This window comes from Camelina sativa, chromosome 5, assembly GCF_030686135.1.
Source record: "Camelina sativa cultivar CO46 ecotype springtype chromosome 5, ASM3068613v1".
Classification (NCBI taxonomy): Eukaryota; Viridiplantae; Streptophyta; class Magnoliopsida; order Brassicales; family Brassicaceae; genus Camelina; species Camelina sativa.
In genome coordinates, this window is record NC_141884.1 from 41,083,647 (window position 1) to 41,095,914 (window position 12,268).

General features: G+C 36.1%; 4 protein-coding genes across 4 annotated transcripts; 2 read left to right on the plus strand and 2 right to left on the minus strand.

Annotated features, from left to right (window-relative positions):
• Positions 1 to 3: 3 nt before the first annotated feature.
• LOC104788552 (uncharacterized) lies at positions 4 to 2,888 on the plus strand. Its single transcript, XM_010514325.2, has 8 exons — positions 4 to 358; positions 575 to 642; positions 1,049 to 1,115; positions 1,203 to 1,357; positions 1,523 to 1,593; positions 1,900 to 1,968; positions 2,116 to 2,216; positions 2,460 to 2,888. The coding sequence occupies exons 1-8, from the start codon at positions 104 to 106 to the stop codon at positions 2,757 to 2,759; spliced, it is 1,086 nt and encodes a 361-aa protein (XP_010512627.1). The 5' UTR covers positions 4 to 103; the 3' UTR covers positions 2,760 to 2,888.
• A 1,728-nt stretch (positions 2,889 to 4,616) lies between these two features.
• Positions 4,617 to 5,600, plus strand: LOC104788553 (uncharacterized). Its single transcript, XM_010514326.3, has one exon. It carries the CDS (start codon positions 4,654 to 4,656, stop codon positions 5,557 to 5,559), a length of 906 nt encoding a protein of 301 aa, XP_010512628.2. The 5' UTR covers positions 4,617 to 4,653; the 3' UTR covers positions 5,560 to 5,600.
• On the minus strand, positions 5,560 to 6,849 carry LOC104789844 (putative F-box protein At1g71320). The gene is made up of 2 exons (XM_010515484.2): positions 6,315 to 6,849; positions 5,560 to 6,206 (listed from the first exon to the last, which is right to left on the minus strand). The coding sequence occupies exons 1-2, from the start codon at positions 6,784 to 6,786 to the stop codon at positions 5,587 to 5,589; spliced, it is 1,092 nt and encodes a 363-aa protein (XP_010513786.2). The 5' UTR covers positions 6,787 to 6,849; the 3' UTR covers positions 5,560 to 5,586.
• Positions 6,850 to 9,939: 3,090 nt separating this feature from the next.
• On the minus strand, positions 9,940 to 12,159 carry LOC104788555 (protein trichome birefringence-like 6). Its single transcript, XM_010514327.3, has 5 exons — positions 11,362 to 12,159; positions 10,972 to 11,164; positions 10,693 to 10,883; positions 10,450 to 10,608; positions 9,940 to 10,364 (listed from the first exon to the last, which is right to left on the minus strand). Exons 1-5 carry the CDS (start codon positions 11,946 to 11,948, stop codon positions 10,055 to 10,057), a joined length of 1,440 nt encoding a protein of 479 aa, XP_010512629.1. The 5' UTR covers positions 11,949 to 12,159; the 3' UTR covers positions 9,940 to 10,054.
• Positions 12,160 to 12,268: the final 109 nt, after the last annotated feature.

Here is a 12,268-nt window from a genome sequence, read left to right on the forward strand (position 1 = left end):
TTTGCTTACCGTTTGAAGAGTCGTAATTAGGCCAGTCAACTACTGTAGAAGAAACTAATCCCCCAACTCCCCCAAGTGAGAGAAATCGTCGGAAAATCAAAAAATGCTTCAGCTCGTGGTTGTAGCGTTGCTCTTGATCTTCGCGGCGGGGAAGGTCTCGTCGCACCAAGAATCCGGCGAATGGAGTTGTGAATCGGACTCGGATATCCAGGTCACAGCCGATTTCAGACCTGGGATTATCACTCTCGATGGTCGCAACGATGACTGGAAGGACATTGACGGCTCCGAGTTCTCGCTCCGGCCTGCACTTGATCCAGACGCCGATCACGAGTATGACGCTGGGAAGATGACGGTCAAGGTAATGTGTTGATTCGAATCGGATTTGCGTTAACTTATTGGTTTGGCGACATTACTTGTAGATGGTATAAGATTGATGAAATTTCTGATTTGACAAGATCTATTTGGTGAGTTTCACCATAGGATTAGTGATTCAGACCTCATTGCGACATTTTGATTCGATTGATAAATCTGGATTTCGTTGTTGACATTTTGGTTGGTGGATCTCTTTTTGTAGGCACTACATGATGGTCGAGATATCTACTTTCTAATGGAAATTGATGGAAATTACGCTTATGACAAAGGGTAGGTGTGTATTTTTATAGTTTGGCTATCTGAGTCACAGTTCTAAAATGCAAAACCCCTTTCTCTACCTCTGCATGATCCAAGAACTGGTTATCAGAAGTTCAGAACTATACATTATCTGAGATCTATATGAACTGTTTTAGTAGATGTCACTGCGTCTAAACTATTAGGATATGTGTCCTGCGACGAAAAAGTAATATATGGTAAGAACCTGGGTCTCTTGAATCTTAGTATTTAGTCACTAGTTGTCTAGCTATGGCATGTCTATTACTTTCTTAGATACGGAGGTGTCAAAATACATTTGTATACTGCTTCAGATTGGTATTGCGATGATCCTTGATTTATGCATAACTTCAATTGCAAGTCTACCACTATTGTTGTGAACCGCTTGCTTCTTTAAATCCAGTGAAAACAAGAAGTGTCCTTCAGTGGCTCTCATGTTCCAAATTGGGGATCAAGCTACTTATCACAATGTAAGTTTCTTAGGCGGCTAAGTGTAGTTTTTTCAAATATTTCATTTAACATATGAAACAACTGATGTCAACTTTCTGCTCCACAAGATGGGTGGTTGTAAAGAAGGGACAGACTCTTGTACCAGCAAGGCTTGCAGAGGCTTCGAGGTGGATATTATGCATTTCTCCATTGGAAATGCTATTCCAGGGCGGCTTTACGGTGGTAATCCAATAGACAACGGGGAAGGAAATGGAGGTGACAGGTGATTTGTAGTGCAATATAGTGTTTTCTCTCTCTTATACTTTGATTTGGTGTTGTGCCAATTTAATGAATTTAGTTTAGCTCTTTATATGGTAATCAAGTGGCTTATCTATACCTCTGTTTATCATGTTTATTGAATATCTCTGTGTTTTTTCCATATGAACAGATTTGGTCATCTAGTTGACATATATGCGTGGAATCCACATTGTCGTTACCTTGATGGTCTTGGACCCTCAGGTACTTTTTGGATCAGAAATTAGTGGAATAGTAATTCCCTTTTGAAACAATTTCTACCAAGAACAGAAATTACCTTTTTCTCTTTTGTTATGAATTGCTGATTTATGGAAGCTTAGTAATTATTTATGTCTCTTCCTGTATTTAAGTCAGGTTTTGTAGATTCTTAACCCTCTCTCATGTGTTTCCTCAAATATAAGACGTCCTTAAAATATAAATTACTTTTTTCTATTTGGATGCTAGCTACTCGAGAGTGATCTCCTTGTGCAAATTACAAATATGTGATTCTCATGGATATTCTTTTGGCAGGAAATGATTCTAGCGCACAGAACGACTGGCATGGAGCATGGTGGCACAGCAGCTTCACTACTCAGTCAGGTCAGTCTTACATAAATGTTCCAAAAAACAGAGATATACTATCATTCTTTTGACTGGAAAAAGAGATGAAATTAAGTCTCCGTGTTTATAACCATATCTTAGCCAGAGGCATCTCCTCTGGTTACTAATCTTTGAAGTTTTCAACAGGTTTTGTAGAGGAAGACAGCCCTTACACACCAGATGGCAAGAAAGGAACTTACTATTTTGAGTTCTCAAGGCCCTTGAGGACTATGGACCGTCTCCAACAGGTCAGTAAATCTTCTACTCAGATCAATGACGTTTGGTTACCATTGTCCCTTTCTTAAAATCAGCATAATCTCCAGACATTTTTACCTCTGTGAATCAGTAGTTACTGATCTTACACCAAATCCACATGTGTCAAAACACTTTAGGAACAAAAAATCTTATCCCGTAGAACTGTACGTGGTCAATAGAGTTATTTATGAAGAACGTCTTCATATTAAGCTAAGGTCCTAGATTGATATTTACAGGATGTTCAGTTCACGCTTGGCTCACCGGCCAAAATGTCGGTTGCATACTGGTACCCAATGGAAAGCAAACCGTGGCACGGATCAGGACACTACACGATCAACTGTGATTGGATACCGCTAGATATCTCCTCGGGCTCTTCTTCGGGTCTCACTTCTTCAACTGTCAAGGGCTCTAGCGATGGAACCAGCATTGCAGCCATTGTGTTTTCCCTGATTTCTCTAGTTGTTTCGGGTTTCATTGCATATAGGCTATATAGCCCCAGGAACGTTCCATTCACACCCATGGAAAACAATCTATAGGATCAATAGGTTTACACGGTTATTAATCCCTTTGGACACATTGCACTGATTTGGTTTTGGTTCCACGTTTAGAGAGGTTCGGTTCTTCGTTTTTGGCTTATAGTTGAAATGGGTTGATTTGTTGGTTTATGTGGCTGTTGCAACCGTATCGATGCATAGAGATTTGAAAGCTGGTCTTACCCAAATAATCATCAATGCAGTGGCCAACAAACACGTAAAAATATGTTAATTATTTTTAACTTTTCGTTGACCAAAAAGAAATAAAAACTTTGATTGGAGACGTTCGCAAGTGCATGATAAGGGACACATGTAAAGCATTCATGGTCGTTTAAAAGTGAGATAAATATACCACAGAAGATACAAATGCTGCTGCAGTGATCATCAGGGACTTGATCTAAAGAATTATCAGCTGGATATCTTCCTGAAGAGCTAAAATAATAAGCAGCTAGACCAAGCTTCCAAAAGTTTGCGTCTAAACAATTCGTGCTTAAAATATTAACTGAAACTAAATCTTTTCCCTGCACGCTTCTTCTTGCTGCGAACTCTATACGTCGACACTCGGATTCTGTAGCACATCGGATAGACATAAACTATCTCTACTCTCTACTATAATTTCGGGTCACGACTCAACGTCTTTATAATTTGTTTACGTTTGAGTTTGAGTTTGTTTGTATATATAGATTTAAGGGTTAATTAGGAGAATACCACAATTTTGAAAGTTATTTAAGAGAATACCACAACAACATTTTTTCATTGGAAAATACCATAGGACCCACGTTTTTTTTGGAGTGAAAAGACTTAATCACCCTTTTCTGTTTTAGTGTTAGATAGAGAGAGTGAAATATTTGGTGTGATTTTTTAAAATAGCATGTAATATTTATATTTTACATGTTATATTGAACTAAATAACGTTTAATTGTAAACCCAAACCGACAAATAATCTCGTTTTAATTGTAAAATCTAAATCATAACCATCTAATTTCGTTTTAATTGTAAAATCTAAACCCTAACCATCTCATTTGTGAACCCAAACCGACATATAATTTCGTTTTAATTGTAAAATCTAAACCCTAACCATCTTATTTGTGAACCCAAACCGACATATAATTTTGTTTTAATTGTAAAATCTAAACCCTAACCATCTTATTTGTGAACCCAAACCGACATATAATTTCGTTTTAATTGTAAAATCTAAACCCTAACCATCTTATTTGTGAACCCAAACCGACATATAATTTTGTTCTAATTGTAAAATCTAAACCCTAACCATCTTATTTGTGAACCCAAACCGACATATAATTTCGTTCTAATTGTAAAATATAAACCCTAACCATTTCATTTGTGGACCCAAACCGACATATAATTTCGTTCTAATTGTAAAATCTAAACACTAATCATCTCATTTAGGAACCCAAATCGACATATAATTTCGTTCTAATTGTAAAATTTAAATCCTAATCATTTCATTTGTGAACCCAAATCGATATATAATTTCGTTCACAAAACAAAATTTACATGATATTTAAACAAATAACATGTAATATATGTAATGGGTATAAAAGTAATTGTATATGAGGATAGAGAATGCACTGTAGGTCCTATGGTAGTTTCTTAAATACTTTTGAAAATTGTGGTATCCAGTGCATATTCCCTAGATTTAATGTGTATTTCTTTTTTCGTAACATTGGCACGTTAAACAAAATATAGTATTTGTTGAAACGTCAAAAGATGAGAAAACCCTACTTAGTTAATTAACAATATAATGGGTATGGGTCTAATTAAATCAAAAAACCTAACGTGACAGTCTCTTCTTCCTCTTCTTCCCTTTCAAACATAAATATATATAACCGCTTTTTGTCTCTTTGTCCCTTTTACAGTTATACTAACTTCTCTCATGTCTACAACTATGACTGGCGGCGAAAGGCGGTGGAGAGAGGCGGAGGAGCTCGTGATTGAGCAATTCCGGCTAATCACCACCACTCTTCTCAGCATCCTCCTCCCTCTCTCTTTCCTCCTCCTTAGCCGTCTCTCCTCCGCCGCCTTCATCCTCTCTTTACCATCGCTGCCTCCTGAAAACCCCGACTATTTCCTCCTCAACACAATCCATGCGATAGTATACGCCGTCGTTTCTATAGTAACCGTTCATACTCTAATCCACAGCTGCTTGATCACCAAAATCAGAAGTTCCGCAGATACTAACCGTTCGATCGGTTTCTATTATCCACGTGTCAGCATCGCGTGGGTTTTTCTTTTGACTCTTCAATTCTCCGTTGGATTAGGCCTTCGAGTAACGATCTCAAAAGGAGTCAACGGGGTAGTCAACGGTAACAATCACAATTTCTTGACGAGACTCTTATTTTTCTTTGGTCTCCATGAGGCTACGATTCAGTGGTACCGAGTGATCGTGAAGACGGTGGTGGAAAGCGGTTTTGGCCGGAGAGAAGAAGAGACGACGGTGGTAGAGAGAGTGGCTTTAGCCGCAAGTTGCGGTGCTTTGTGGTGGTGGAAGCTTCGGGATGAGATAGAGGCTTTGGTTGGCGTAACGGAGGTAAAGAGAGCTTTAATGTTATTGCTATACATCGACGTCGATTTGAATACTAGTATCGTTGACTTAGGAACAGTGGATTTTGTGAACTGGTGGTTGTATAATATGATTGTGACGATTGGTGTGGTTAGGATCATAAAAGGGTGTTTTCGGGTTGGAATGATCTTGCTTTTTGAGCAAGTTAGAAAAATTCCACGTGGCTTATGCGCATCTCATGTCAATGATGACATTAACCACGGAGATGATCAAGTGTAAAATTTAAAAGGCAATATATATATATAACTAGACCGAAGAAACCAAGTCCTCCATATACAATGCAGTGCGATAGTGATCCGTGGGGACTTTCTCTAAAAAGTTTTTAGATGGTCCTTGACCTCTAGGCCTAAAATGACAAGCAGCTAGACCAAGTTCCCAAAAGTTTGAATCTAAATTAGCCATACTTAAAATAGTAACTGAAATAATCTTTTCCCATCTCATCACATTAGGACCTTCTTGCTGCAAACCCCATACATCCACATCCGGATATTGTAACACATCAGATATACATAAACGATCTTTTAGACTCCATAAGTACACACCAAATGAGTCAGCGGTGAACCAACTTGGCAGCAACACCTCCGAAAATATTTCAGTGTGGAGATCCAAGGCCACAATCTTTTGGTTGTAAATATTCAGCCAATAAAGCGATCCATTTGCAAAGACGGATACTTTATCGCCGCTAAGGTCATTGTAAAAGATAGGGAAAGTGATGCATCTTTGTTCGCCATCGTTGAGGTTAAAGACTTCAGTCTTGAAAAGCGTTTTGTTATTGATATGGTCGTAGAGATACATCAAAACTATTTTGTATGATCCTGTAACGATGTCTCTCCCAAATCCCACAATAACTGGTGCTTCAAGCATACCTAAAAACAAAGACAAAACAATGTTTTTTAGATTTTGATTTTTTAGTATTTTAGTATATTTTTTTAGCATACAAAAATCTATTAATTAAATAAAAGAGTGTTTTGTACCTGGTAGGCCTGTACACTTTAGCAAAAACTCACGATAAAGTATTCTGAGTTTTCTCGTCGTAGGGTTTATTATATAAATGTTCTCAGATTGGTAAATGCAGACTAAACCGTCGCAGTAACCCATTATGTGACCAATATTGTTGATATATGGATATAATGATGATTTTTTGTAAGAACAAAGAAAGATTTTGCTGTGGTCTTCGTGACCATCTTTTGATATGGTCTCCAACAAAATGTTTATTGAACAGCGATCACTACATAGCTCCGACCGAATAACAAGGAGTTTCGGACTTGGGTAGCGGACAAGACGTTTCTTGGCGAGATAGCTCGATTCGATCATGCCTTTCCATTGTTTCGACACAGTTTTGAATCTACAAAAGGATTTCGTTGGGAGATGCTCGAGAATTTTTCCTTCTATTATATCATCTGGCACAGCTTGGCTAGCTTTTGGATCAGTTATGTCTTTCTTCATTGTATCCAACTGTTAATATTTGCCTTGTATCTCTGCAGAAAGTATATATAATGTAAATATTCTTATTAACTATCTAGAGATTATTCTTACCACCTTATTTTTCTCTTTCAACCACTATATATATTACTTGTCCGAACTAGGAAAAATTAGAATATAATAATAAAACAAATCAGAAGAAAAAGGGCAATAGCATTTACAATTGTAAGAAACAAGAAGCGAATGAATCCACATGTATTAAATATAATTCAATGATCAAAAATGCATACGAAACTACTACCGTACAACCTCCATAAATTAATACTCGGTAAATTAATAATCTTTATAAATTAATAAAAATTTTGGGTCCCAAGTCGGGACCAATGTAATTTTGGACACAATTGGATAATATAATAAGCTAATAAATTTTTTGAAATTCTTTTGTAAATATATAGTCCCATCAATAATATAAATTAATAATTATATAAAATTATCTAAATATATGTATATATATACACATTAATTTTTATTAGAGTTTATTTTTAATATTTTTACCATATAAAAATCTTTGTGTGCAATATTCAAAACATGATAATTGTTATTTTCCTTGTAATTGATTTTATAAAAATATTAATTATAACAATTAAATCTTATTTTTATTTTTTTTTACAAATTAGGAAAGTCTCTCTATAAATTAATAATTATTAAGTTATCGATAAATTAAAACCTCTATAAATTAATAAGTTTTCATGGTCCCAACCTTATTAATTTATAGAGGTTTTACTGTATATTTTCCATCATCTATACTAGATTTTAACCCGCGGTACACCGCGGGACAATTTTTTAAAAATAATAACATTTTAATTTTTATTTATTTTTTATATTTAGTTTGTTTTGTTTAGTTAAATAATAATTTTGTTTAGATTGTTAATTATTAGAACAATAATAGGGGAAACAAATACATAAATATGTAATTTATAAGCCATTGTCGGATTAAGTCACAATTTTACCAATAATTTAATTGTTTTATAAAATTTTTGTTAAATTACCCTGATTTAATATGTCTAATATTCTAATATTAGTGGTATTGACCAAATAATTAAATGAAGATTTAACCCGTGTTTTAAAACTGAATTAATAATATTTTATATTTATACTAATGTTAATTCAAACCGTTATGTTAATAACATGTCCTGTTATATAACAACAAACCGTCATATTAGTGGTTTAACCCGTATTTCAAAATCGAAATATTAGTGGTTTTGGTTGTGGGTGTTGTGTTTCGTTTGTGAAGTTGATATTTATACATGGAAAATGTTTGATGAGCAAGGTGTTTACGATCCATAGCAATAATAGAGAGATTTTAGTGTTTTCCTATTTGAGTTGATAACATTATCGCATAATAATATTCAGTTTCTTAACGCGATATATACTATATTAAATTTATTTTTTGATGCTAAAGCTAAATATATTATTGAGTTTCTAAATTTGGGTTTCCGTTTTTATGAACTTTATTAACGTCATAATAATTATTGTGATTGTAATCATTTGTTACTCAAATTCGTCTGTGTCATTTAAATTTAAGAGATCATACAGTCTCTAAAGTTCTATTAAAATAGTCTCTAAAGATCTATTAAAATAGTCTCTAAAGATCTATTAAGGGGGGTATTGGTTTGGGATTGTAAGAGAATTTGATCCATAGACACATCATGGTTGATCGATCCATATGTGGTTGAAGAGAAGTTTGGTTTCTAGTCTACTAGTAGATCTCCTCTCTGGCAAAAGGCCGTTAACACTTTTTGTGCAGGGTTTATGTCACTTCACACACACACAAAAGGAGTGGCTTAAACGCGTGAATCAATTACAGTTGCAACTAAATTAAACTACCAATTTGTTCTCAGGGTTAAGCGTAAAAGGGAAATGGAAAACAGAACTGCATGAAATTCTCAAGTGTGTGACATCCAAAAAGAGCATAAAGATTCAAGATATAGCTAAACATATGCTTTAGTTCATTCTCTGGACAATCTCTTTGTAGCAAGAAGAGCAATGATGATGGCAACTAATGCACCAGCTTTAGGTTTGGACATAGAGATGGTCAACCCGAGCACTGACTTGAGAGAAAGTGACTGCTTTTTACTTAGGCTGCCTAAAAAATGCTCTAAGTGCTGAAAGTTCAAGTTTTGAGTTTTCGCTAAGGTATTTTCCAGTAGCTAGGCTATCCCAAACCCATTCAGTTACACCAGGAACTGGCACCCCTGGTGTGTTTTCAGGATGTGACAAGATAATATTTGATCCAATCTTTTTCAGTTCACGAATAGCAGTGATGAACCCCATATCTCCTGAGATGTCTCCTATGATTAGCAACAAATTCAATGGTGCCCGGCAATTGCCAACTGTATGGTTCAGAATCTTCACCATCATCATCATGCGTCTCTGAACTCCTGAAATGTGTATGTACATACCAACATAAATACAGAGACATATATATGAGTGTGAAAGAGAAAAAGAGTATAAAATTAAATATCGAGGTACTTACTATCGGGGAAATTACTGACACAGTATCCATCAAAGTCATCGGTAACCTTAGAAAGAATACCAAAAGCAGTGATTGTTGAGATTCCGCCAAAGTAACGATGGTCTCTAAGGGTGAATCCAATAGTATTCTTAATATCAGAAGCATCGAGACCATCAGGGATTGGGCAATCCACCATGTCCCAAAACACTTCTGTTCTCATCGCTGCAAGGTTTTACAGATAAAATTAACAACACGCATAAAATACTTACGACGACGAGTCTAAAACCGAATCAAATTGACTCTAGCTTTTTAATCATCGAGAAATCGAGATAGAGATAAATCTTACGGATGACCCGAGACATATCGCCAACGCCACCTTACGCCACACTATTACAAAGTTTAGCCTTCTTTCTTTGAGAACAAGAAACGAGAGAGAGAGATAGAGATAGAGAGGGCAGTAAACCCTAATTACGATTATCATCTTGCTTGGTTGACTAAACAAGCTACTACATAGATGAGAAAATTTTTTCAATTTTCCTTCTTTTTTTTTTTTTGGTTTGGTTCAATTACCGGTTATAGACTTGCAGATTCTTCAAATACTCCGGTAATTGAACCAAACCAAATCAATTATGAAATAAAAACGAAAAATTTAGGTTTCTCTGTTTGTATGTTCATTTCGGTTTTCATATTGTTGTTCTTTTCAATATGGTATTGCTTTGGTTAAACCGGTTTGAGCATCCTCCCTCCACTATCTAAATTAAACAAACTTGTGTATTTTTAACGTTTATGGAGCAAATGGAGATAAAGGAAGTGGTTCCAAGTATCAGGAACACCAGGGAGACACCAATGACTGCAATCTTGGACAGCTTTTGAACGACGGTTTTCGGGTTTTGTTCCGTAAATAGAAGGGTGGGCGTCAATTCTGTACTGAGATAAACCGCTAACGTTCAAGAGGGTCACTGGTGTTCTCATCTGCTTCAGTACTTCCTCAACGATGGAGTTTTTGCTCGAGTAACTCGGTTTGAAGGTTTGGTTCAACGGCATGTTGGCTTCTCTGCAATGACCTCCTGAGTTCCATTCTCCTCCACTGTCCAAAGAGGGAATACAGAGATAACTAATGGAGAAATATCATCAATCTTTAAAACCGCACGAGAGACAGGACAAAACAAAACCTGAAATGAGAAGGTGCAGCGCTTCTAAAGAAAACACGAGTTTTCTTTGGATCAACGTTTTTGTCAACCCATGATGACCAAGTCTGCAAAGCTTTCTTGAAAGCGGTTGATACATCAAGCTTCGGATGAATCTGGTCTCCTTCTTGGTAATAGTTGACCCTGCATAACTCAAACTAATCAGTCAAGATCTTAGATTCCATTCTTCTTTGTGATGTTTTAATAAAGTAAAAACAATATACTGACCCCGATTTGGTTTTGTAATGAGACCACCAATGTGCTGTATTGAACACTAGAATATTAGCACCTTTCCATCTCGAAGAGCTTCGATCCATAGCATCGATCCTAAGAGTTTCTCTTCGCTTCTTTCCTATCCTTGCTCTACCCTCACGAACCAAGAAATGAGTAACATAGAACTCCACAGTACATTTATAATCCTAATCAACAAGTACCACAAGCATAACATTAATAACAATCACAAATGTAAATACACTTATATGGTCCATTAAGATTATAGTCATGTACCAGGAAACGGAAGCTATAGTTCCCTTTCTCCTTGGTGATCCTTCGGTTGTGCGTTTCGTAGACTCTCTTGGGATCTTTAACAGCTTGAAACAACAAACAAAGCATAGATTCCCACTGGTTCCTATTAATTGAATCTCCAACGAACACTAGCCTCTTCCCTCTAATCATTTCCAGCATTTTTGTAGCATTGAACCTACACTCACACATACCAAAAATAGCCCACAATTTCCATATCAGGACCATTAAATGATTATAAGCGTTACATCTATCTCAAAACCATTAACTGCTCAGTGGGAACTATCACACCAATCATTACAATCCCACTAGGTAGATAAGATCTTAAAAGGCCAAACCAAAGAGGAAAAGAACAAAATTAGAAAGTAAAAAGACCTGGGAGCATCACAATCTTGAGGATCCCATCTCCAATTCATGTAATTAAGATCCAATCTACCATTACTTTGACAACCAAACCCTTCATCGATAAAAGGACAAGACGCGTTCGTGTACAATGGATAGTAGTCACTATCGTAAACCCACTTCCCTTTCGTAACATCACACTCTTCGATTCTTCTCTTCTTCTTCGTTTTCTCTTCTTCACCGATGCTGCTCGGTAGTTCAATCACTTTAATCGAAGTTAAGTTAGCTATAATCACCTTGTCGCCGCGAATCTTCTGCTCAAAGACGGAAACTTTCGAAGTGTTTTCGGGAGGGTTGAAATGGGTAGAGGTCAGAATCGGGTTTGCTTGAGGAGAAACTGAAGAATTGAGGTTGTCAGTCACGGAAAGGGATGCTTTAGGGCTTAAATCGGAGATATGGAAGTTAGAGTCAGTGGTTGAGTAAAGAAGATCAGGAGAGTTAGATTTGATTAGGGAAGCGGAGAAGAAAGTGAAGAAAACAATGGCGGAAGAGATTGTTATGATGATGAATGCTAAGACGACTCTTGTGGACTTCACAGAGAAACTCCTCTGTCTCTCCATCTCTTTCTCTTTGTCTCTGTAACTCTAACAAGTTAGTGAAGGAAACAGTTTAATGACATTAATTATCTGTATAATTATCAGAGATTTTTGAAATTTTAAATGATACAATTTGAGAGAAAAGGATAGAGAAATTGGAGTCGACAATGGTGGTTGAGTTCGTGGGGTATAGAAGAAAAGATTCGGTAAATGAATGATAAGATCATCATTAGTTGAGTAACCCACCATGGTTACTCTCACAATATTTAATTATATAAATAATTATAAATTAAGTTAAGTAATTTTAAGAGAACCTAAGCAAAATAACCCTATTACTAGAGAAT